Here is a 26,040-nt window from a genome sequence, read left to right as displayed (position 1 = left end):
AGCTTTAACTCAAAACATTCAACTGGTGTAGTATTCCTAGATATTGAAAAAGCCTTCGATACGGTATGGCATGAAGGACTCATCTACAAACTAATTATGTTTAATTTTCCTAGCTATCTTATACAAATCATTTGGAACTTTTCAAAAAATAGAAAATTTTTTGTGTCCACTGGAATTGCGAAGTCTTCCAAGCAAGAAATTTGTAACGGAGTTCCACAAGGCTCAGTACTTGGACTGATTCTTTTCAATATTTTTATGTCTGACCTACCTCATTTTCAAAACATTAGTGGAGTTGCTATGTTTGCAGATGACACTGCCCTTTTTGCTTCAAGTATTCTCCCTCAAGAAGCAATAAACAGTTTACAGACTTCACACCCTTTTAAATTTCTTTAACAAGTGGAAAATAAAAGTTAATGCTGAAAAATGTCAAGCTATGTGGTTTACTCGACGTAGAAAGGAAAGTTTTATCCCACAATCTGTGCTTAAAATAAACTCCGTTCATATACAATGGTCTGAACATTGTAAATACCTTGGTGTCACATTTGATAAGAAACTTACTTTTGAAAAACATATATCTATTACAATCCATAAAATCAACATGTTAGTTAAAATTCTATACCCATTTATTAATAGAAAATCTAAACTAAGCATGTATAATAAAATCTTAATTTACAAAACTGTTTTTCAACCGGTGTTAACTTATGGTGCCCCAGTATGGGTTGACTGTGCTGAATCACACATAAAAAAGCTTCAAGTAAGCCAAAATAAAATCATTAAATTAATGCTTAATTTGCCATGGTTTTATTCTACTATTAGGCTCCACGATAGAGCTAATGTCAGACCCATTAATTTTGTTCTTTATAAGCTACAAGAAAAGTTGTATGAAAGATGTTCTTACTCGGAAAATGAACTTATACTTAATCTTTAGCCTGTACTATTTGAGTAAATTTGGGTTTTTGTGCAATTTTAGTTTTTAAGTATTACATAAGGGTTATATTTTCTTTTTTAATGTTAAAATTTTTTGTCATGAATTTATCAAAGATATTAGAGATGTAAAGAATAAAATTCTAAAACTCTTAAATTATGTAAATATTTAAATAATGTAAGATTTAAACTGCAAATAAAACTAAAGTTGAACTTGAACTTGATAAGAATCAATTTAAAATTTCATTAAGGCAACACGGAATTTTGACAATTTGAATCTTACCTTGATCAATCAAATTGAATTGAGTTGAATCATCTTACACAAACAATGATTGTCAATTTGACTATCAAAAATATGATAGTCAGCTATCAACTTAGAATCATCTAGTCTAGGCCCAGTTATTTATATTCAAGAATTGTTTATATAATACCTACCAATAGATTTTCTAATCAATTTGATTTACAGACAGCAAATATTAGTTGATGGCAAAATACTGCAACAGCAACAGTGCAGGCATTGTTCTTGTAGGCGGTAGAGGTAGTTCAGAGATCATATTGCTTTACCAGCAAATGAACTCGTCTACTGACTTCATTCGGGTCGTCTGTCAAACAAACCAAACGTCAAGTACGTCAGCTGTCAATTCGATGTTACTTCATATGATATTTTATTTTGATTTTACAAAAGTTCCTGAAGCAAAAATTTAAGATTTATTTAAACTATTAGGTATTCGTATCATCAAATAAAATCGCTAAAAATTTAACAGGGATTCAAGAGTTACCAATGGTATAATAAATAATTTTACTACTTGAAAAAAGCTCCTCTTACTTCACTCAGAGGTTCATGTTAAAATCAAAAAGAAAACAATACGTACATTATATATGTACATATGTATATTCACATAAAATGTAAGTATTTTTAAAATAACTTTCCTTCAACTTAATTGCATTCTGATTGCTGTCAGCACGATTATTTCGGAGTATAATCAAAACAAATGTTCATTGTAAGTAAACCAAAGGCTTGTAAATATTACCATACCTTATCCGACATGGGTGGCGATAAGGGTTAGGCATACACAGTGTCGGCCAAAACTAAAGCAACTTATTTTGTTTGATTTTATTTATGGTTTTAAATTTCAATGGTTTTTAATACCTTATTTTTTTACTAAATTACCTTTCACAATAATAAAATTTTAAAAAAAATATTTTTTTGAAGCTATGCAACAAAATAAACAAACAACATTTCTCTTACATAGTCGTGGCATTAGTTCTGGTAAAAGCTTAAAACACTAAAAAAAACACTATTTTTTAACCTATTGTAACACTCATTGTTTTAAAACTACTTGCATAAACTCAATGTTGAGAATTTTTGAAATTCCTGTGAGAAGTCTTAAAGGCACGTTATCTAATTCTTACCACAAAAATAATCCTTATGACTAAAATATGAACTTCGCAAGACAACATCTTAAGCTTCTCTTAAACCTATGATATTGACCCTAAGGCACTTTTGCGTTGTCTTGACAAAGATTTTGTATAGAAGAGTTAGCATTTGCTTATTACCTTGGGTTCGATATTCCGTGCGGCAAGCATTTCTATAAGTTCGTTTTTTTCAGCATGTATAATAGACTGGGCTCCTGAACGGGTTGATCTTCCAAGGGGATTTTCGCCTCATCTTGGCTCATAAGGCTTCGGTTGGCAAGTGGTCAGTAGTCGTCCTGACAGAATAAGTCGGAGTTCGGATGAAACCACTAAAAGTCCCTGCTCGTTCGCCAATTACCTGCAAAAAAATCCAAATTGAGGGCTGCCTTTTACTTTGAAGAAATCATTATTACATCATTACAGAAGCGTAGAGATTCTTACGTTTGATCTTTGAAAAAAAGAGAATTATTTCACGCTTATGCTTGCCACAGTAAAAGCCCTTTGATTCTTTACTTACTTACTTAAGGTGGGGCTACAGTCCTGTGTGAACTAGGGCCTCACCCAACAAACTTCTCCATTTAGCTCGTTCCCTAGCTAGATGTCTCCAGTTTCGCGCTCCAAGTTGTGTAAGGTCACCTTCCAATTCTACGTCGCTGTACAGACCGTACAATTCGTCGTTCCATCTTCTCCTCCACTCCCCTTCGATGCATACGGGACCGTAGATCACACGAAGAACTTTTCTCTCGAAGCGACCCAAGGTGCTTTCATCCGCTTTTGTCATGGTCCATGCTTCTGCACCGTATAGCAGAACGAGGATGATAAGGGTCTTATATAGCAACACTTCGGTCCCTCGAGAGAGGACTTGTCTAAACCCTTTTTTGACAACGAAAGGTTCTGTGAAGTTGTTTCCAAACTTTATGGAGCAGCGTGAATTCTCCATGGTCATCCTGCACAAACGGAAGAGTTTGGCAGCGATGCCAAAACTAGACATGGCTCTATACAGCTCGTCCTTGTAGATACTGTCATATGCGGCGTTGAAATCGATGAAAAGATGGTGGGTGTCGATTTGGTGTTCTTGGGTTTTTTTCCAGGATCTGCCGTATTGTTAATATTTGATCAACTGTGAACTTTCCTGGTCTAAAACCACACTGATAAGGACCTATCAGGTTGTTGACGATGGGCTTTAGACGTTCACATATTACGGCAGAGAAGATTTTATAGGCGATGTTAAGTAGACTGATTCCTCTATAGTTTATGCATTTTAGAGGGTCTCCTTTTTTCAGGATCAGGCAAACAATACTGATTTTTTATTCTTTCCAAGGTATTAAAAAATTTTCTGTAGAGCGTCGAAAGCCCTTTATGTATAGATAATCCCTTATAAGCATTGAAATGGATCTGGTGAATATAACCAATTCTGTGTACATTATCCTATTCTTCCAAAGGGTTTTAGTGGTATTTGTTCCAGTACTGCCTTCATAAGCGGGAAGTGCGTGGACGAATACTTTTAAGGCTGTAAACTATTCTTAAAGACATAGCAAACCGGCGAAGAATCCGATTCCCGAACGTTAATGCGATTCCCAATGTTTTTTTTTTTTAAATAAAACAATTTATTTTATTTTTATTGGCAGTTTTTCCTTCAATATTATTTCTTTTTGTATTCTTGATTGATTGATGTTATAATTATAATATTGACAGTAGTAAGGTAGCCTTATACCAAGTCTCTGTAAATTGTGCAATATAAATTAAAAATAGAATGTGTGGTTTATCCAATAAAGATTTAACTTCATACTTCGAAGTACTAATTATATCTATCGTTTTATTTTTAGTTTGTATTAATAAATATAATTAATATTATTTTTTTCCCCTACTTTTCTTGATTCCCCTGAACAAGTCAGCAATCCCTGCCAAAACGTTGGAAAGTTAATGTTGTTGTGGCCAACCAATACACCAGATTTGTTCCTGGAGGAGTCTGAAAAAAAAAATGAATAGACGATGCAGCAAAACCGAAAGAAAATTTAGAAGGCTGACTAGGAACATGGACTGGGTAAGACCCAGGTCGATGGTTCTGGTAAGAATAGGCAGGGGAACAACTTACCTAGGGTACTCTGGTTGCATCCAGCTCCATTTATTCTTTTATTGTTTTATATTTAGTTTTGTTTGTTAGATAGGAGTGAAAATTAAGCTTTAAAGCATGGGTCCAGACAGCGCAGAAAAAAGAAGTTCGTTGAACATTGCGGGAAAATAAAGGAATATGACTAGAAGTCATTGATAGTTCAGAGTGGGTGGTGAAAACATCAATTCAAATTTCCAAGTGAGAACAAATATAGAAGTGTATTAAGTGAAAAAAAAGCTAGAAGACTAAGATCAAAGTGAACAGAAAAATACTTAACTTAACAAAAAAATTTCGCAGAGCAGATAATACCAAGAAAAGAAAAGGGTTTGAAATTATACCTGAAGTAAGATTGAGTTTTGGAAGCCCTTGCGGTGGTTGACGTAGAAGCGAGCGACGCACGGTCCAAGATAAAGCAAATTTCATCCCCAAGGTGATGGGCAGGTTGCGCTTAACCCAGGAGTGATCCGTCGATAGACCCGGGTCCCCAAGTAAAATTACTAGCCCAAAACCAATCTCACCTCTTATATATGTATATATAAGTGTTATCTACTTAAACCTATTTATTTTCAAAGTTAACTTCAATCCGGTGGGATTGGAGAAGAGGATTCGGTTCTTGGATCCGCTTAGATTTATATACATATATATATATAGAAATATATGTATGTGACATCATAGAAAGAAAATCCAATTTTATAACGTTTATCGGGTCAAGATTTTGTAACTCCTTTTTGACGGTATAGGTGCCTAGAGTGCTTCGTTAATTTGTTTGTGTCGAGTAAAAAATTACGGCTAGAGTTCGTCGGGGCGGCGAAGGTTCCCTAGGCCCCTCCCTGTCGAAAAAGAGGCAAAATTTTGCGTCCCCTTATCTACATATAGGGAGCTCTTAGTAGGTAGGATAAAAGAGCCGGTTTTTGTTGTTGTTGTTTTTCGTGTTAAGGTGCACTAGGTACATACATATGTATACTCCTAAAGAGAAATTTCGTTTTTCCGCATTTTAAATTTATATTATTTCTATTTTTTTTATTTTCAAATGTTTTAAATTTCAAATTTCAATACCATCATTATTTATATTTTGTATATCCCATGTTTTTTTTGCTATACATATCTGTGTTAAAGTTGTTGTTCCTTTTTCTGCGTCTCGTACTTTATTATGAGCAGTTGCTGATTTAACTTTTCAGAGGAGGTGCGGTAAGGTTGGATAATGCTCTTCAGTGAACCGAGTCATATAACGTAATTTCCGCTTCAAAGTCTAGAAAGGGGAGTTCGAAAGATGAGGCCAGTCGAACTCCAAGTTGGGTGGGGTCCGGCGTGAATATCGTGTCATCTGGTTATAGTGTTTCAGGTCGAGCGTGAATGGCGTGTTGCCTGGTGATAGTGTGTCTGGTGATGGTGTGTCGGTCGTAGTGTGTCGATAGTCCTGTGTCTGGTGGCGGTGTGTAGGTTGTCCTGTGTTTGGTATTCTTTAAGTGTAGTGCTAGTTTGGAAGTCATGTTTTGGTTGTAGTGTGCAGGTCGGTATAAGTTTTTGTTCTCTTAGAGTAATGTGTTATTTTAATGTTTTGGGATCGTTTAAGTTTTTTTGTAATGGCATGATATTTTAGTTTTGGAAAGAGGTGAGGTCAATCTACGAAGGAAAGATCCCCCCTAATCCGGCGAGCTTAGCCGATCAGCGCGAGCATGCCACCGCCTTCGTAGTGGACATTCTAACCCAACGCCCATACCCCTTCTTCCCATCCTATTTTTAGCGTACCCTTATGGGCAGGTCATTGAAGCCTTCTCAATCCTAAATCCCTTCCTTATTGCCTGCCCTATTGCCTCTCATTATTACACATTGTTTCATTGCAAAACCTACAGCGACTAAAAATGCCGACGGAAAACTATAATTCCACTAATCACGATTTTAAACAATAACTTTTTTCACAAACATTTTTTTTAGCTTTGACCAGAAAACATTGAGTATACAAGAAATGTCCGCTTTTTTTTATTATACAGCCAATGTAAAAATTAAATTTTGAGAAACTTTTTTGTTGTTTTGAATAAAATAAAAAAAATATAAAAAAAAACATTTAACCTAAAAAATTGTACACCAAACAAATTTGTTGCTTTAGTTTTTGCTCACACTGTACGTATAACTTGTGGTTTCCGTTCCTTTTTAATGAACTCCCAACATTGTTTGGTTTTGAAAAAGCAATAGTAAAGACGGTTTAAAGGTACAACTGCATAATTTACTCATTGTTTCTTTTCGATTTAACAGGTCCTTGCAATCACTTTCAACTGTTGGCCAGTTGGTAGATTCCATTGAAAATACTACTTGTTTGTTCAGCATGTACTTAGATTAAATTGAAAGTACTTACTTCGCGCAGAATTATTCTTGTTTTTTAATCTTAAAAATAATTTAGTCTTGTTTTATTTTTATATCTCAAATCAAATCAAATGGGGTGGCGCAACAGTCCGTTGTGAACCAGGGCCTAGTGACTTACAACTCTCAACCATTCCTGTGTGCGAGTACTGTTGTCAGGAATGGAAGGGACCTACAATTTAAGGCCGAAACCGAACGGCTAGTTTGAGAAAGCACTTTTTCATGACAAGAATTACTCTTGAAGGATTTGTCAATTCCTCGCAAGAGGCAGTACCCGCGAAAATTAATTTTTTTTTTTTAAATTAAGCTGGCACAGGCAGGGATTGAACCCAAGACCCCTTGCATGACAGCCCAACGCACTAACCATCATGCCACGGGTACTACATTATTATTATTATTATTATTTTTATATCTAATATATAAAATTCTCCTGTCACAGTGTTAGTTGCCTTACTTCTTCGAAACGGCTTAACCAATTTCAATGACATTTTGCATATACATTCAGTAGATCTGAGAATAGGCTTTTATCTATTTTTTAAATTTTTAAGTGGTATTGTTTAATTGCATCAACATCGTACACGGTGCCACGATCTTACGATACCATTCAGTGACGCTATGTACAATGAAGCATTGATTGCTATGGAGGATTTTCGCAATACCATTGTCAACTTACCAATCAATCATTTCGGTATGCATTCACCAAATCGAAATGCATTTGATTTAATAGACGGATTCTTTTTTTGGATATACCACACAGAACGAAAAAAGTCATCCTGTTGACTATTTTGGTAGTCAATATGACTGTTTGGTAGTCAATTTTCAGTCGATAACAGCGATGGTCAATAGAACAATTTTCGGTTGTCAATTTTGGGATCCGAAATTTTTGTACAATTTGGTAGTCAATATGACAACTGCGGTAGCCAATACGACAACTGCGGTAGTCAATACTATTTTGGTAGTCAATGCGACAATTTGGCTAAATTTCAGGTTGACTATCGACGATTGTTAATCTGACAACTTTTTTTTTTCTGTGGAGGTAGAACCGGAAAACATTCTTTATTTCGATTATGGTATTCATTATTCATTAAATGGTATCGCATTGGCGTTGCATCTTCTACCATTGCGGCTTAAAATCATCGCCACTGTTGCGTAATGTTGAAAAAGTACAACTGAAAGTTAATATGTGTGTTGAAATGCTTTAAGGTCCATCCGCTAAAGCATTCCCCAAACAACTGTTAGATAAAAGTTACTACAGATGAAACTGGATGCATAAAATTATCGGTCGATTTCTGGATTTACCAGGCACGCCACCGTATAATTAAGGAAGGTAGGATCTCCGGTAATTTTGTTTCGTAATTTGAACCCACCACGGTTGTGCAACGGAACGCGATAAGTAATTAAACAATTAATGAAAAATGTTATTGAAGCCACAATTCTAAATGGCAAATTCCGAGTTCAAAATATATTATTACCAAAAATTGTATCCACAGATGTGATTCAAACGCCTTCAATTTCAAATTAGATTAGCATTTGCAATGACTATCAATAAGTCTCAAGGCCAAATGATGTCTGTCTGCGGCTTAGATTTGAGCACTTTATGTTTTTCACACGGACAATTATGCGTGGCTTCTCTTGGGTGGGCAAACCAACCAGTTTGTTTGCATTGGCAAAAGATGGGATAACACAAAATATTGTACACTCTGTTTGCATTAAGGGATTGATATTGTTTTTTTGTAGTATTGTCATAGCGATATATATGTAATTTTAAAGAATTAATTTTAATAAATTACTAAAATTTGTTTGGTGATTTGTTATTTTAATATTTTGTCACCGTTAACAGTGCTCTATTTCTCCAACCATAACCACTTATATACCACATCCTTACACACCTACAATAAGTAATTTATTTATTTCTAGCAAAATATTCTCTGGAAATTATTTATATGACAACACAACGTTTGTCGGGTCAGCTAGTTATCTATATATAAATATAAACATTTAAATACTGTTCAAACCTTAATAAAGCACGTATTCTTACTAAACCGGAAGTTATTATTGTTTTAAATTTATTAATTGGATATACCTCTTTAAATTTAGCTCACCAACACCAACCAATATCTTTACGTATTTCAGTATTTTATTTCAACTGTTATTTTAAATGTTAAGTTATTTCCATAAAATATTTTATTTGCAAATTGACTCGGGTGGAGTAAAGACATCGAAATATTATTAAACTTAATACAGCCCGTAATTTTATACATTTTATTGAATAATACTTCTTGATTGAACGTCGAACCAGGAAAACATAATTATTGTAAATTTATCTTATCTCAATTGCATACTTGTTGCAATTTTCGATTATCAAGTGTCATTAACTTCTTTATTAGACTTACAGGTATAAAATAATAATTGTAATTCAATACATTGTAAGAATAATTTGTTTTATGAATATATTTAACTAAATAAAGTTATTTTATTTTTTTCTTCTAGATGGAGTACAACGATGTTATCCATGGAATCATTAATATTCCAAATCACATTCACAATATCATTCAAACGCCACATTTCCAAAGACTAAAAAAAATTAAACAACTTGGCTTAGCTTGTAAAACTCTTCCACAAGCAAATAATAATCGTTTTGAACATTGTATTGGGTATGTACAGAAATATATTTTTAAATTTTCTCAGTTTTATGATTTAATTAAATAAAAATAAACTGTATTTTCTCTTAGGACTTATTATTTAGCTGACAAAACAATAGATGCACTAGAGAAGAATACCAAAGATCTTATGATACCTGATTTTTATAGAAAAGTTGTAACAGTAAGTTTTATGTTTATTTCATTTCATTCATATTCAAACATTTATTATTTTACATTGTACAAAGTTCTTAATTGCATTTGAAAAATTGTGATCATAAAGAACATGTCCTTAAATGAAGAATGGTACTTGTTTTTGCGCCTAGTTTTTTCAGTCTCGTACTAGTAATTTGGCGGAGTTGTCACAAATTTAATTCTATGAAAATTTTTAGTCCTTAATATTAATATGTAATTCTTGCCTATTGTATTATAGCTTCTCTAATGTAAACGATAGTGTAGTATTACGGCTTCTCTAATGTCACCGATAGTGTAGTAATTCCCTCTAAGCCATTTTTTCCATAAAATGTTTGGTTTTGAACTACAATCAAAATGTATCGGACATTTTATAAACATCTTATTTCCTACAAAACATATCAGTATTAATCTTTAAACTATAGTAGTTTTATGGAACATGAATTTTTAGTTCATTGATGGTTGACAGGCGGCCCTGGGGTACTGAAAATTGCTGTGGAGAGTACAGAAGTTAATTTGAAAACAAAGGAAAAGAGTCGGTTGTATTATTTTCACTCTCATAAGAAATCAAAATAGTATATTTGTTTACGGTTTTTTGTAAACAGTACCTACAATGCTGCCAAATTTTGAATATTCTACATATGTACATAGTTGTGTGGGTGTGCATATTTAAATTTAAGGAATAGATTTTTTTATTGAAAAGAAACAGTATGTTAGGTGTATGTATATATAGGTAGAGAAATACAATTTTGAGGCAGCTATGTACATATGTAGAGAGGTAGATAGGTCCAATTTTTGTTACTCGTAAGTTGAATAGATACAAGTTTGAAAACACTGATTAGCTAGTGTTTTCAAATTTGTACCTATCCAACTGATTCAAAATCAAATGAGGTGGCGCAACAGTCCGTTGTGAACCAGGGCCTAGTGACTTACAACTCTCAATCATTCCTGTGTGCGAGTACTGTTGTTAGGACCAACTGATTAGCTTGTGTTTTTAGATTGATACATTTACCTTCATACATACAGTGGCGGCAAAATATATAGCACATATACTCCTTAATAAAAGTTCTTTGCGCTTTCTTAACTTCAAACAACTGTTTATCAATGAGAAAGTAAGAAAAAAGATATATTTGATTTACTAACAAAAAAATAACAATAAAATCATTAAAACAGTTCAAGATTTTCTAGGACAAAATAGATACCACATTTCATAAATAACGAAACAAAATAACAAACATTTCCACACAATTAAAACAAGCTCGTTGAACTTCCTGCCGAAGTTTGTCCAAATTTGAAATATCAGATCTATTTATCGCTTTTTCCTCGTCACTTCATAAGTTCTCAATAGGATTGGGATCGGGGACTGGGCTGCACTGATTTTTTGGGCGAAAAGCCATTGCTTAACAGACTTAGCCGTATGTTTAGGATGGTTATTCTCCTCAGCATACGTTAGCATTGTATCCCTTTGGATTTCCTTGTATTTAATCTGCTCCATTATACCCTCTATACGAAAAAGTGGCCCCACACCATGTCAAGAAAAACATCCCCAAACAAAAATTGCTACCCCCACCATGCTTAACACTCTTTATGGTATATTTAGGGTCACATTCCTGGTTGATTCCGCGTCGCACATATGTTTTATCATCTGACCATTGAATTTGAACTCATCGCTCCATAAGATATTTCTCCACCAATTTGGATCTTTTGAAATATGCTCCTTTGCAAACTGCAGTCGACAAGAGAGATTGCCCTTAGAGACATGTGGTTTTTTTCTCGCAATACGTCCAAACAATTTTTTTTTCACGTGAACAATTTTAAACTGTACTTACAGACACTTTAATACCAAGATCTTGTTCAGTTGCATTTTTTATTTTTGGAGCAGTCATGAATGAATCAGCTTTGCTAAGGCGGGAGATGGCAATATCAATTCGAGGTTTTTTTTTGTCCGATTCTTGCGAATTTTATTTTGAACACTCCCTTCTTCTCGGCAATGGTGAAAAGCATTAGTTACCTTCTTCCTTGAACATTCTATCCCCGAGTTTGTGTGTCCTTCTTTCTTAAAATCAAGAACTCGTAGCCTGAAGGCCTCTGTGGAGTGTTTACCACGTCCCATACTAAAATTTATTAATTCAAATTGATGAATCTACCAAAAAATTTATAAAAATTCTGAACCTTATCATTTACCTTTTAAAAAGTAAAAAGAAAGTACATAGCAAAAAACCTCTTACGGTATTGGCATTTATAACTGCTGCTTCTGAGCTCTAGCGCCCTAGAGATAATTTTTTCCATAACTGGGCTATTTCTTTAGTCGCCACTGTATGCAGATAATCGTGTTAAGTACATATGTACATATATAGACAACTGTAGGTTAACTTTTTCTAAAAAGAAATGTTGTCAACAGTATTAACAGTACGGACTGTTTCGCCACCTAATTTATTTATTTTTATTTATTCGAGTCGAAGTCAATTTAATTTTTCCAAAAATTGATCCATGAGTTGAAAACGATATTCTTATTTGCATTAAAACATTTTGGAGGTAACATATCGACCGATTAAAATAATTTAATATTGGAAGTTTAAAAGTATATAATTATACTAAAAAGAGGCTGGGATACTACCCACACTGCTTAAACCTTTTAGCTTTTACAAACTATTCATAGCAATTATAAAGCGAGTCCCAACCTTCTTCGACATTTAATAACCTGAATAATTCAGTTTCATCGAGTTTGCTCTTATTGAAGTAGATAATCCGGAATTATTTTAGGACTGGACACACCGCAAGTGAAAGGTATCTTTCCGTGCTTTCATATTACACAGGCTACATAATATAGGCAGATCTGGTCGATGTGGCACATAATTAAGGTTAAGTAATTCTCCCCTTGCTTTAAGAATAATGATAATATTATCGATTGTGTTGTTATTTATCAGATAAGATCTATTCTGCAAATTAAAATTTAAATGATTGTAGTAGTTCCTGAATATCGATGATCTAGCTTCAGACTCATACCTTCCATACAGTACTCTTCACATTTTTTTCCAAAATCATGTTGAATTTGGACTCTAAAAGTGCGGGTTGTATACAATATACATCCATTGCTATTCCAAGATCAATACCGCACTCTCCCACTCTTCTACCATAAATCTTTTTGCTTGGATAACTGTTTTAAGACTGATTTTTGGAATTATGCTGTCTGCCATATTCATTACTTTGACTACTTAGTTAAAATGCATCTATAGTGTATCCATTATCAGAGGAGGAGTTCCTGTTTCTAGATAAAGCATATAGTTCGGCGAGTTTCGTGGCAATCTAAAAAATTCTTTTAATGAAAAATCGAAGAAAAAAAATGCAAATTGGTTTTCCTTTCAGACTTCTAGAACAACGAAGCACATTTCGCGCAGCTTCCCACGACCTCATCTTCATAATAACAATCGCACTTCGCCCGTTGCGGCTGTGTACATTATATGCAGACTCGATAATGTAGTTTCAATTGTTCTCTTTTATTAGACCCGAACACACGGACTTAGCAGTTTTGCAGACATCAGAGCTGTTATCAAAAGTTAGGCGCACTACCAGATTTGACTCAGTGTTTTTTTGAATCAATTTGTCCATCTGTTCCACTAAAACTTTGTTGCGTTTTTCCAGTTGCAATACTTTTAAATTTATTTCCTCATGACGACTTTGAAGGGTAGCAAATTCAGAATGGAAGCACTACAAGTCTGATTTGGAGGTCATTATTTTCTTCGAGTAATTGCTTTATCATGTTTTCCATACTTGTTGCAGAAACAGTTCCCTTATTATGGTCAGTAGAGATAGAGTGTCGCTTTTCGGTTTGTAGCTGTTCAGGTGAGGTTTCTACCAAGCTTCTTTTAAGCTTATTTCTGGGGTTCTTAAGACCAAAACTTACTCAGGAATCTATTGATTTATTGACCTTAATGGTTAAACTAGTTTTTCCAAAGCACTTGAGATTTTTATTTATACTTAAATACTTTAAATTTTCGTTTTTAGCTAGATTTCTGCTAACTCTCTTTGACAGATGATAAAAGTCAGTCCACAACACAAAATATAATATAAAATTTAATTCAAGTCGCTTTTGTAAAAAAAAACACGCACTTAATTTGTTTGGGAGTCCTATATTCATCTTACTGTGTTATTATGTATCTGTATAACAAACTTTATTTGAAGTCAACATCTCTACTGGTTCTTGAGATATGGACGACAAAAAATCGTTTAGATTTTAGATTCCTTGAAACTTCGTAAACAAATCGGACCGATTGCAATAACTTCGTATGGGAAGTTAAAAATTACTGTTTGGCGTGAATGTTTTGAAATTTATTTTGATCTTAAAGGAGTCAACAAAACCAAAAAATTGTAGAGAGAAACGTTTGGTTCTTGAATTTAAAAAATAAGTACATCATTTTTCTAAAAACAAATTAAGTTAAGCAAATAAGCTGGGAAGAAATTTTAGTGTGGCACTCACAAATTGCAGAGTGACTTTGACTTCAGTTCTGAAAAGATTCAAAGCTTTTAAATTAAACTAATAGATATGAAACGTTCATTATGTTTTTCAATTAGCCATTAATTTAACGAAAGTGTAACTTTTGCTCTTTATTTTTGGAGATTTATTTCTTGATATTCGTGTTTAAATGTTAGTCCTAGAGCTTTCAAAGCAAATTCACTTTACGAAGTAGATTTTTTTAATTTTTAAGATCTTAAAAGATTTTATATTTAATAGGAAATCAATTTTGAAGAAAAAAAACTCTTTTAGAATGTCTTACAATATTTATTTGATTAAAAAAGAATAAGATGGAATTGAAGACGAGTTTCAGAAATGTAAGGCAATTTAATATCAAATTGGCGATCTCTTATTCAAGGTTTCTTTTTACATACATTACATTGGGTGTCGCAACAGTCCGTTGTGAACCAGGGCCTAGTGACTTACAGCTCTCAACCATTCCTGTGTGCGAGTACTGTTGTCAGGAGTGGAAGGGGCCTACAATTTTAGGCCGAATCCGATCGGCTAATTTGAGAAAGCACTTTTTCATGACAAGATTTACTCTTGAAGGATTTATCAATTCCTCTCAAGACGCAGTACCCGCTCAAATTATTTTTTTAAAATTAAGGTGGCACAGGCAGAGATTGATCCCAAGACCCCTTGCATGACAGTCCAAGGTCTTTTTCAAGGTTTCTTTTTAAAAACCTGAATATTTGCCTTTCTCTCAAAAAAGACTTTAGAGAAATAATTTAAAGTATATTACTTTTTTTTACTAAAGTGAAAATAAAGATTTTAGTTGTTTTTGACAGCAAATAGATTTTTGGTGAATATGGTTAAATTACTCTAAATTTCCCCCTATTAAAATTCTCCACGAACTTTGCAGATTTAGTTCATTGATGTTTTCCCAGACGTCGCTTCGTTCGTTCCTCTTCATGATTGTACTATTCCATTCCATTTACAAAGGTATAATAATAAGAAATTCGATTTTCTATAAAATTGTGTCACACATTTTTGTTTGTATGTCTTGCCATTTACGAGACAAAGACAGAAAACAACAAATTTATGAGAAAATTAAATTTAAGGATACACTGTAATAAACACTTTTGTAGAGCGTTCCTTTTTTTGACATCCTCGACAAATTTCCAGCATGGGACCGAAACAAATAGTGGCGAAAGAAGTTCCCCAATTTTCAAGTTCACATATTTCATTTTGGTTCTTAACTTTTTTTACAATTACATGAACATTCGTAAAAAGTGCTTTTATTTTTTTATGATTTATCATATTCAACTCATATTTACATACATAGTTATTTAAAATAAAACATTGTTTTTAAGATAGCTGCTCTGCTACACGACATTGGTCATGGTCCATTTTCTCATACGTGGGAATACATTTGCTGTGAAAAGTACCATGTATGTATGTATCTTTACAATTTCATTGTAAATTATGGCATTTATATTTTGTATAGCACGAAGAGAATGCTTGTGCATTCATAGATGCAATATTTGAAATTTGCCCCATAGATTGGAGTGAAGATAGAGCTTATGCCATAGAATTGATTAAAGCTCTTATTGTAGGCGATCATAAATTCCTTCGAGATAAAAAATATCGTTTTCTATTCGATGTGAGTATTTGGTGTGTTTATATTTTTTGTTTTTAAGAATTTAATTATTTTAAAATCTAAATTTTAAAGATTGTAAATAATAAAAATTGCGATGTAGATGTTGATAAATGGGATTATTTGCAACGAGATTATTTTTACACATCACAAATTCAGACTCCTGAAGTACATCTGGATTTTGAAGACGTTTTTTTAAGTATATTAATATTTTTTTTAACTTTTGCTATCCAACAAATATAGGATTGGAATTTTAAGTATATTTTTGTAATTTTAGAGGCTCGAGTAAGTGATGATAGATCACGTATTGAGTACCGTTATTGTGATTTTCGTAAGATTTATAACATCTTCGATGTGAGAACTAAATTTCACATACACATCTATCGGAGACCAATTAATATTTGTATGGAAAAAATATTAAAATATGTTATGACTTTATGTGAGGATGATTTACAACGAATAAATGGGTAATTTTTATTTTCCAAATTGTTTAATCAGTATAGTATATAATATTTTTTTTTGTTAGATTGAAAATAACAGACATTCGAAGTCAAGATGTGGAGGCTTTTCTTAAATTGAACGACGATGAAGTTTGGAAAAGCTTGAAACGAATAAAAGAACCGGAAGAAATTGTTCAACTTATAAACTGCTTAGATAATGTTGGCCTCTACCAAATACATCCCGAGACGGACGATGAAAAGGTAAATGATTGTGATGTCTTATATTCAATCTGCAAGGATTGTAACTATTTTAAGAATTATGTCAGATTGAAAAGATTCCTTATACTTTACGATTAGCGTAAGAGTTTTACTAGTGTGAAAATTTAGTCAGAGAAATTTGTTATGTCTATGCTCTTAGATCATTATTTGGGTTTTCTGCAATTTTGAAGAACTCAACAACTTCACATATATTAATGGAAACGGACGCTAAATTGAATTCAATCTTTTATCTACGTCCTTCCAAGAGACCATAACTTTTAAAGTTGACTATATAAATAGTCTTTAAGCTTTAAATCACACAATTTGTCATATGCTAAAAGATGAGAAAGTTCTTAGAGTCAGAGCTGACGAGTTTGAACTCGCATATGAGATCTATAGACTAGACTCAGACTCGGACCTAGTTTTATATGCAACAAAAACGAGTTCACTTTCTACAGTTCTGACTCAGTGATATAAGAACGATCTCAAAGCTCTTTGTTTGCACTTGTACTATTTAAAGCAGTAGGTTCTGTGCGGTCAGTCGAGTCAAGAGGAAAAATGTCTTCTGAAAGCGAAAATGAAAGTGTAATTGTAAACAATATTGCTGCCCATCTAAGTGAATTATAAGTTTCGTTACTTGTTTGTTTAAATGGTGCCATTAATCATGGCGTTATTCCATACTCTTCATCCCAGTAATATTGCTGTAGAATTAATATTCATATGATTAAATAAGAAACTATTTTTCATTCTACGAGAGTCGTGGACTGATCCTGGCCAGCAAACTTCAATGCTTGTAAATTTGTCATCCACGTTGCAGGTAGCGAGTACATTTTTTGAGTAGTATCCTGACGTACTCCTCGTGGTGATAGGCTGGTTTCCTTTTACGTACATGTGTACGATCCAGGGCCCCAATGGCCTAAGGAAACTTATACTTAATGCTCCATAACCTTTGCGCTTCTTCTATTTCTTAAGAAGTGTGTGGGAATAAAATCAAATCAGTTGCACGGCTTGCAATTTTCGTTACATGCGGTACCACTCTAGATATCGTTAGTTTATTGACACCAATGTCTTCACCAACACCGATTTAAAATCCAGGATCTCCTACATAACGCAGAAAAATCCACCGCTTGTTTCCAGGGTTGGTCCTAAAATCTCATCTGTCAATAATTGCACACAATTCTTCATGGCTTCAACATTCGCTGTGAACGAGCTCACCCGAATATCGGACGGTGAAGGTCGAGCAGAAAACACTCTTGACTTGTTTCTTACCTCTGACCCTGATAAGTACAAAGTTAGTGTTCTATCTCCTCTAGATATCTGACCATTGTGTTATATCAGTAAATTTCTCGTGTCAAAACTGTTCAGTTAAAGAAAAAGCTCCTAAGAGAACCGTTTGGCAATACGAGAAAGCCAACTGGGACGGTCTCAATAATTACTTCAGGATCTTTAACTGGTCACTTTGCTTCCTCGATAGTGACGTTGACGCCAGCGCTGATATGATCACAAGTTTAATTCTCCTAGGAATGAGAACTTATATACCGAACAGGGTTAAAAGTATTAGACCAAAAGAAAACGCTTGGTTTGATGCGAGCTGTAAAGAGGTGATGAGGGCCAAAGAGATAAGTTTCCGTTGCTATAAAGCCAACCGTACTGAGGAAAGCCGAAAAAGTTCAAACAAGCCAGGAAGGCCTGCAACGCCCATATTCGACTGACCAAATTTTTACATGACCAAAAATTACGGCAAAAAATAATGCAATGTCCCAAAGGCAGTAAAAAACATGAGGAATTCTTCCTCTTCTTCGGTTCTTACGCTCGTTGTCAATGACACTCCTTTTGTTAGTTCTTTAGAGAAAGCTAAAGTTCGTCGCCAATGCTGGCAGTGAGTGTTATGACTCCGCCTGTACTTGAGCCAGTTAGTGATTCTATGGGACCCATTTTTTTCACACTCGTATTGTAGCAAGAGTCCTAAGAGATCTAAACAGTTTCTTAATGACCGGCAATACGGCTTTCGTAGCAATATCAAACTCCACTAAACTGGTGATCTCATGGTTCATCTCACCGAACAATAGAGCAAATCTTTACATCGTTTTGGAGAAAGTAAGATTATTGCACTTGATATTTCAAAAGCATTTGATAGGGTTTGGCATTAGGCTTTCGGTTTTCAGGAATCCCTGCTTCATTGGATTAGTTATTACCTTTCGGATCGTTCAATACAAGTAGTATTGAATGGATTCAAATCTGAAAACCATAAAATAAATGCTGGTGTGCCCCAGGGCTCTGTTTTATCTCCACTCTTTTACATTTTCATTAATGATCTCCTGTCTGCAACATCTAATCCAATACATTGTTTCGCTGACGATAGTACTCCTAGCTTTTCATATTCGTTTTCAGACTCACACCCCTTTTCTTCGGATGTGGAACTGCAACGACAAGATATGATAAGCTCATTAAATTCGGACCTAAACAGCATTGTTCAATGGCGATTAAAAAACGGCGTGAAATTTAATGCTTCGAAAACCCAATGCTGTCTTGCATCGTTAAAGCGAGATATACCCCCTCTGCCATTATCAATGGATGGCACTTGCATGAATGAGACTGAACACCTCGATATTCTCGATATGTGTCTCACCAACCAAATCTTGTGGAATGATCACATACGCGATGTCGCCAACAATCCCGCAAGGTGTTTGGGTTTCCTTAGGCGATGCAAGAAATATTTCACCCCTTCTGATCTGGCTGTTATCTACAAGAATTACATACGTCGAAAGCTTGAGTATAACTCCCATCTCGGGGCTGGTGCTCCTGCAACTTACTTAAAACTCTTGGATAGTATTGATAGTATTTAAATTGATAGATGATAATATCAGCATAAGTTCATTTACTTCTTGTTTCACCCTTTTTTATTTTAACGGCTTATGCTCTAGTGAAAGAGCCAGTTGATTCCTCTCCTTAAACAGTTTAACCGTAATACTCGCGCTTCTAGGAATGCTCATCAGTATACCCTCGAGCCCAACTTCGGCCGTACTGTCAAATACAGAGATTCGTTCTTTAGCCGTACTACGCGATTGTGGAATGCCTTACCACACTCTGTCTTTCCTAGTAATTGCAATATTCAGGAATTCAAAACCAATGTGCACCGACATCTCCTTTTAAACCCTCTCTCCTCTTCCTAGTGCTCACACTGTGCCTCTGGATAAAAAGGGTAGTAATATCCCCTTCAGTACAGTACAGTCAATACAATTTTATATAATCTTCACCAATTAGACATCTTCTATTTTTATAAACACGATTTGTAACAAAATTGTTCAGAAACTCGGCCATTTTGATAGTTATTTATCAACTGAGTAAGAGAAACCTCATCCTTAACAATTTGTGAGTTCGATCTCATGCAATCGAGCGTTTGCTCATCTTTTTGCATATCAAAACTAGAACTTTCTCAATTTTAAATTAGCACAGTTTATTGCTGGACAACACTGCGTTTTAACATCGCTCTGTAGAGCTTTTTCTCGAATGTAACGTAATTAAAATGATTTTTCGAAGAGTTATTATTACAAACATATTGTTTTCACAGTTTGCTGTGTTTAAAGTTATCAATAGAAAGTTATGATCTTGGATACTAAATGCTCAAAATATTATTTTAAGTTTAAAGAAAAAGGTTTTTCTTCCATGAAAAACATACTTGTTCAAAACAGAAAATTTATAATTGTTCTTGATTCAACTTCTCACATTCTTCCAGCGCTCGATTGCAGATCACATGAGAGCTGAGATTCAAATACCCAATGCTGGAGAATCATTTAAAAGTGAAAATATTATATTTTACGGAAATGCAGCGTGAGTATATACAAAAAAATTACAAATAACACCAAAATAAAATCACCTCTTTAATTATTCTAGAGAAAAACCTACATTCGAACAAGAAAAAGGATTCCATCAAAGTGTTACTTATTATAAAATGATTTCAGTTTCAACTTAATTTATGATAAATTAATTAAAAATAAACTCAATTCGAATAAAACACTGTGAAAATATACGATACTTACAAAGATTATCTTTTAGCCATGTCACTTATGTCATAATCGTTTATCTTGTCAAACCTTTATAAAATGAAATAACATATTATTATTTATGATTTATCAATAGTAATTTAATTTGATATTGTTTATGTACTTTAATAGTTATATTCAGTTATTCAGTTATTGTTTTGTTTATTCTTTCTTTATTATTTTATTAATGTTTATTGTTTTTTATCGTTTTGAAGTTTAAATAAATTTGTTTTTTTTTTTCTTTTTTTTGTGTGTTGTATATAAAATATAGTACAAACATTATGTGGCTATTATTACTATGTACACAATATATGAAATAAAATAAACAGTACTTATTTAAATTTTCTAAAAAGTTGTGATCTTTATCTCATAGAAAAATTGTTAGAATACTGTTTCCTTGCACATATTTTAATGTTGCTGTTTTTTTTTATAAATTTAATAATTTACAAATGTGAGAGAAGCAAGAACTGAAACTTTTAATGTGGCATTTTTAATAAGGTGCCTTAACAAAGCTTAAAAATCAAACCCTTGAGTCAATTGAGATAGACATTTATTTACTCCTGGCCCTGACCTGTTGTAATATTTTCTACTCCTAACGCATACATTTTTTTAGCGATTCTGATAAAAAGCTCAAGCTGTGTGCTACATTTAGGTCGTAAATATCGGAAGCTCGAGCTCAACAGCCAAATAGATCTATTTTCTATTTTGTCGCGCTTTTGTTTGTTTCATTTCATAATCTGTGTATAGCAGAATTTTCTACCATTCTGTTGTTTAATCTATAAAATAAATAAATAAATCAAACTTAAGTAAACTTTCTTTTCAATGCTACATAACATTTTGCAAATTCTTATGTCGCTCTTTATGACATATCGTAAAACATCTTAAAGTCAATAAAAAGCCTGTCAAAAGTCCGATCGACCTGACGCTTAAGAGATTTATAATGTTAATGAAAATAGTAAACAAAAATTAGAGATAGTTTTAGAGAAGAAATTGATGAAACTTTGGGTTTACTTTAGCAGGATACTGCAAGTTTTGTGAAGTTTTTAATAATTTGTATTAATAGTCAAGTCAGTGAGTTAAGGTTTCTGCGATCTCAGGGAATATTGGTATAGAGTTGAACTTTTTTGAGAGTTATGCCTTAGGCATATAGGAAATTCGAATTTTTGAGTGAAATAGTTAGCAAAACAGAACCCTTCTTGACATTAGTATTAAATATAGAACAATTTAAAACTACCTCCCATGTGGAATCTCTAGACGTAACCAAGAAGTTTTGAATCGAAATATAACCCGACGACGACATTGTTTAGCATGAAAAATAGTCCGGTCAATTTAGACATTCGAAATTACCTAAATTCCCACCAAGCTGAAAATCGGTAAAATTGTTTAAAATATCATTAAAAACAAAATTTGAAAGTTTAGCCAAAGATAAAAAAAATGAGTTTTTCGCGGTTTTCAGCAAAACTGGAAGTTTTATCATAAAAATATTTCAAACTAAATTTGTAGATCATAAAATTATCTACAAAATAATAATCCTTTTTTTCTACGAGCCACCTTTTTTGAGATATAACGATTAAAAAAGTTGTAAAATGAGTACGCCACGTATATATGAGTTTTATAACACAAATGTCAGATTATTGCTTTATTTGCGCTAAACTTTTAACTGAAAGTGAAATCGTTACTGTTGAACGAGGTATGAAGACATTAATTAATGCAAGTTTCGAAAAAGCAGATGAATTTTTGGAGTATTTAAAAAATCAAAATGCTGTGACAATACATGAAAGTCGTCGTGAAAATTATACTCGAAAGTCTTCTATTGCTGCAGCTAATAAAAGACAACGTGAAAAACAAGAAGCCAGTATATCCAATAAATGTCCTCCTCGTACTAGATTACGTTCGAGTGAATCACCTTTTTGTTCTAGAAAACAATGTCTATTTATTACGGAAAATATATTGGCAAGACAACCTTATAATGATGCTGATGTATTGATAATTGGAACAGAAATTGAGCAATTCAATTTGACAAATACAACTTTTGTTGTTGGTGAAGGTATAGACTTACTCGTATTACTGACTGCTCGAACTCCAACTGAAAAAAAAAACTATTTTCTTCTTAACGTCAAGAAAAGTTCAACATCAATCGGAAATGTATTCATTAAAAAGTTTATCTACTTTTGCAAAGTGTTAAAATCATGTACTCTTTTTATAATCAATAACTGGCTATGATACGGCATCTGCATTTTACAGGAGGGTAAAATAACGGTCTTCAAACTATTTGAGAAACGAAGTTTAATTGAATGTGCTGAAGTTTTTAAAATAGAAGGTCTACACGACAGGTAGTACCCGTGGCATGATGGTCAGTGCGTTGGACTGTCATGCCAGAGGTCTTGGAAAATGTGCTTTCTTAACATTAGCCGTTCGGATTCCGCAATAAACTGAAGGTCCCCTCCATTCCTGACAACATTACTCGCACACAGGAATAGTTGTAAGTCACTAGGCCCTAGTTCTCAACGGACTGTTGCGCCACCCAATTCATTCATTCATTCATTCATTCAGTTCTACTCGACAAGAAATTATTACTAACGGCATTCGCTTTCTTCTTTCTATGTACGGAGCTCCTAAAAAAAAGCTTAGATAGATTTAGATATGCATGTTTCGTTAAAAACACCAAAAGTAAAAAAACTAGTACAATTAGCTTGTCTTCCTCCAACATCAGTTGCTGCTCATCAACGTCTTTTTAGGGTATATTACCAAGTTCAAGTGTGCCTTAGTTATCAGCTAGAACCTACAGACTGGGGTTGGAAGTTGGTCAACTATTTATTAGAACCAGTGCACACTTTATTTCCACCTGCGCTGGAAAATCTTTTGAACTCGATTTTTTGCAACTGCAAAAAAGAATGCAGTGCTAAATGTGGTTGCAAAAAAGTCTGACTCTTCTGTTCTCTGGCATGTACACATTTTTAAGGCCGGTTGTGCTCTAATATTGAATCACCAACAGTAAGGATCCGTTTGATTCCAACGAGGCAACATGCGATACATCGCTTTTAACGCAGTTTACAGGGCTATGTCCGAACGGGACCGAACTGATAGGGTGAAGCAGGAGAACCAGTTTTGGTAACTTCAAACGGCACTTGATAGTGGGTAGTCGGGATGTGGTTTTAAGCCTTGGCTGGCTTATATACTTGTTTTATAATTTTAAGAATTTAGTTTTAAGTAGAATAGGCAAATGATATGAAAAACAAAAATGCTAGATAGTTAGATTTGCTGCTGTGGTTGTTCTAATTTTAAGTAGTTTAAAGGTAGAATAGGTGGTTTAAGTTAGCTTTAAGTTTTATATTAAGGACCTTATTTTAAGTAGTTTTTAAGTAAAAATAAAAAAGGATCTTGATATTAGTTTTTTTTTTCAAAATTTTATAATAAATAAAAAATAAAAAAAAGCTGTTTACATGCACTCAGGATGAAGATGAAGAAGAACAGGAGCAAGAAGACCAAGACGAATAAGAACAATAAGATCAAGAAGAAGAACAAGAATAAGATTTTGAAAATTACGACTCGGAAGCTTTATTTCACTACTTTCTTGTATCTTAAATTGCTTTTATTTTTTCAATCTCTTCTAATGTCCATTATTTTACAATAGTTTCAAATTAAACAGGATCAAAACTAACCCGTGGAATAGGCCTACTGGGGAAACCACAAAAAAAACGCGCTAAGTACACTACCTCATAGGTGGCCAGGAAACGTGTTCATTTTATGACGATTACATCCTTTACAACTTTTAGAATCGTTATATCTCAAAAACGGTGGCTCGTAGAAAAAAAAGTATTAATTCTTTTTTTGTAGATAATTTTATGACCTACAATTTGTGTTCGAAATATTTTTAAACAATCTTACCGATTTTCAGCTTGGTGGGAATTTAGGTAAGTTTACTCTTATTTTTTGGTCCGAACTAAAAGTTTTTATTCATATTTGAAATTTGATATTCACAGTGACTAATCCAATTTCAACGGGCACTTATATATATGTATTACATATTTAATATCAGGAAATCTATGGCTTTCGAATAAAACCAACCTTCCTTAAGTGGTTTCCCAAAAGTCCAAAAACGGCAAAAACTAATTTTTGGTTAGGTATGCCAGAAAAATGCCACCACGCTTTTGTCTTTTAAACATTAGCAATAAGTTAGTGAACGGCTTCAAGAAGATGTGAACATTTTTTAATGGTTTCCCAGAAGTCCAAAATCGTCAAAAGAATGCGTTTTGGGCTACCTCTGCAGGACAATTTTGCCAACTTATACGTCCGTCAAAATCATATTTGAAATCAGCGAGTCGTAGGCGTCAATGCATTTGAAGTTGTTTCCCTACCATGTTTCAATTTTCAGAAGTTGAACTTTTGATGCACTTTTTATAGAAATTACTGCCAGTACGTGCTGGGAACCGAAATTTTCTGCTATCACCCTTACTTAAGACTACCTGCAGCCTTAACATCAACTGATTTCCTTTGACGCTGAACTCGAGTTTTTTTTAATAAACGTAAATATAGGGTTTTCCAATAAGAGGTTTCATTGTGTACAACCCGTTTTTTTGGATAGCTCTCTTTGTAGCTGTTATGTTTTAATATTCCAGTTACTGTCTGTCTTTTAAATGCATCAAAATGATCCAGATTCTTTTTGACTTCAGTAGTGATTTCAGCGGCATCGGCTAAAGTAAAAATCAGAATTTCCACATAGGGAGTTTAGGAAATCCTAGAATTATTATTTAAAAGCCTCTTTATCAACGTGTCCCTGTTTTTTATGGTCTTAGTCTGTCGATGTATGTTGGTGTGATTGAACCTAACATATTGGAAAATGAGACTGTTTTTGGCAGGTCCTACATATAAAAGAAACAATCGACATTTTTGAAAAGTTTGCTTACCGTTTTTTTTCTCGAAGAGGTGATTTTAATGCTTTAGACTTGTTTCTTTATTTTATATTACATTATATTATATTGTTATAGCCGTATGCGTGCAAGTTGGACATGGAACATTTAATGAAAAGGTTAAGGTGTTTCAAACTTATACGTTTTTTTAAATATCAAAATGAATCCTATTATTGGAAAACCCCATTCGAAGTGTTTCGCTTTTAAAAAACGAGAATGACTTTAATAAATCAAACTTTTACCTTTTTAACGAAATTAAAAACATTAAAACAAATTATTCATTACTAATGTCATATATTTAGCTAATAACAATGTTTTAGTTTGATGTTTTAACAATCTTAAATAATTAAAATAAAATTAATCATAATAATATCTATTTTTTTTTTGTGTGAGAGTGTGAAATGCATTAACAAAAATAAAACTTAATATTAATCATAATAAAATATAATAATAATTGTGTAAGGTTGATAAAAAAAACATAATAATTTAGTGATCACAATTTAGGTTTTTTTTTTGATGTTGTTAATAAAAAAGTGGATTTAATAATAAAAATTAGCAAATTATATCAACTAAAATGCTCATAATGCATAAATATTCTAAAAAATAAAATAGTATTTTAATTCAAATAAATTTATTA

General features: G+C 33.3%; 1 protein-coding gene across 4 annotated transcripts; it reads left to right on the top strand.

The window, feature by feature from the left end:
• The first annotated feature begins 1,555 nt into the window (after positions 1–1,555).
• LOC129947922 (deoxynucleoside triphosphate triphosphohydrolase SAMHD1) lies at positions 1,556–20,654 on the top strand. Of its 4 annotated transcripts, none has more exons than XM_056058686.1 (10): positions 1,556–1,708; positions 9,302–9,465; positions 9,544–9,634; positions 15,469–15,546; positions 15,603–15,758; positions 15,828–15,951; positions 16,030–16,219; positions 16,279–16,453; positions 20,187–20,281; positions 20,345–20,647. In XM_056058686.1, the coding sequence occupies exons 1-10, from the start codon at positions 1,706–1,708 to the stop codon at positions 20,421–20,423; spliced, it is 1,155 nt and encodes a 384-aa protein (XP_055914661.1). In that variant the 5' UTR covers positions 1,556–1,705; the 3' UTR covers positions 20,424–20,647. The 4 variants fall into 4 exon arrangements, with proteins under 4 accessions (XP_055914661.1, XP_055914663.1, XP_055914660.1 ...); XM_056058685.1 differs by having other exon boundaries at positions 1,576–1,925; positions 20,345–20,648; XM_056058687.1 differs by lacking the exon at positions 1,556–1,708 and adding an exon at positions 9,001–9,206 and having other exon boundaries at positions 20,345–20,648.
• Positions 20,655–26,040: the final 5,386 nt, after the last annotated feature.

Source organism: Eupeodes corollae, chromosome 2 (assembly GCF_945859685.1).
Source record: "Eupeodes corollae chromosome 2, idEupCoro1.1, whole genome shotgun sequence".
Lineage (NCBI taxonomy): Eukaryota > Metazoa > Arthropoda > Insecta > Diptera > Syrphidae > Eupeodes > Eupeodes corollae.
Note: the sequence above shows the minus strand (reverse complement) of the source record. Positions and strands in the feature narration are given on the sequence as shown.

What these genes read in the sequence shown, in the direction of transcription:
- LOC129947922 (XM_056058685.1), top strand. An exon ending in CGTTTTGAACATTGTATTGG is followed by an intron (nt 9,466 to 9,543) that starts GTATGTACAGAA and finishes ATTTTCTCTTAG; the next exon opens with GACTTATTATTTAGCTGACA. An exon ending in TTTTGAAGACGTTTTTTTAA is followed by an intron (nt 15,952 to 16,029) that starts GTATATTAATAT and finishes TTGTAATTTTAG; the next exon opens with AGGCTCGAGTAAGTGATGAT.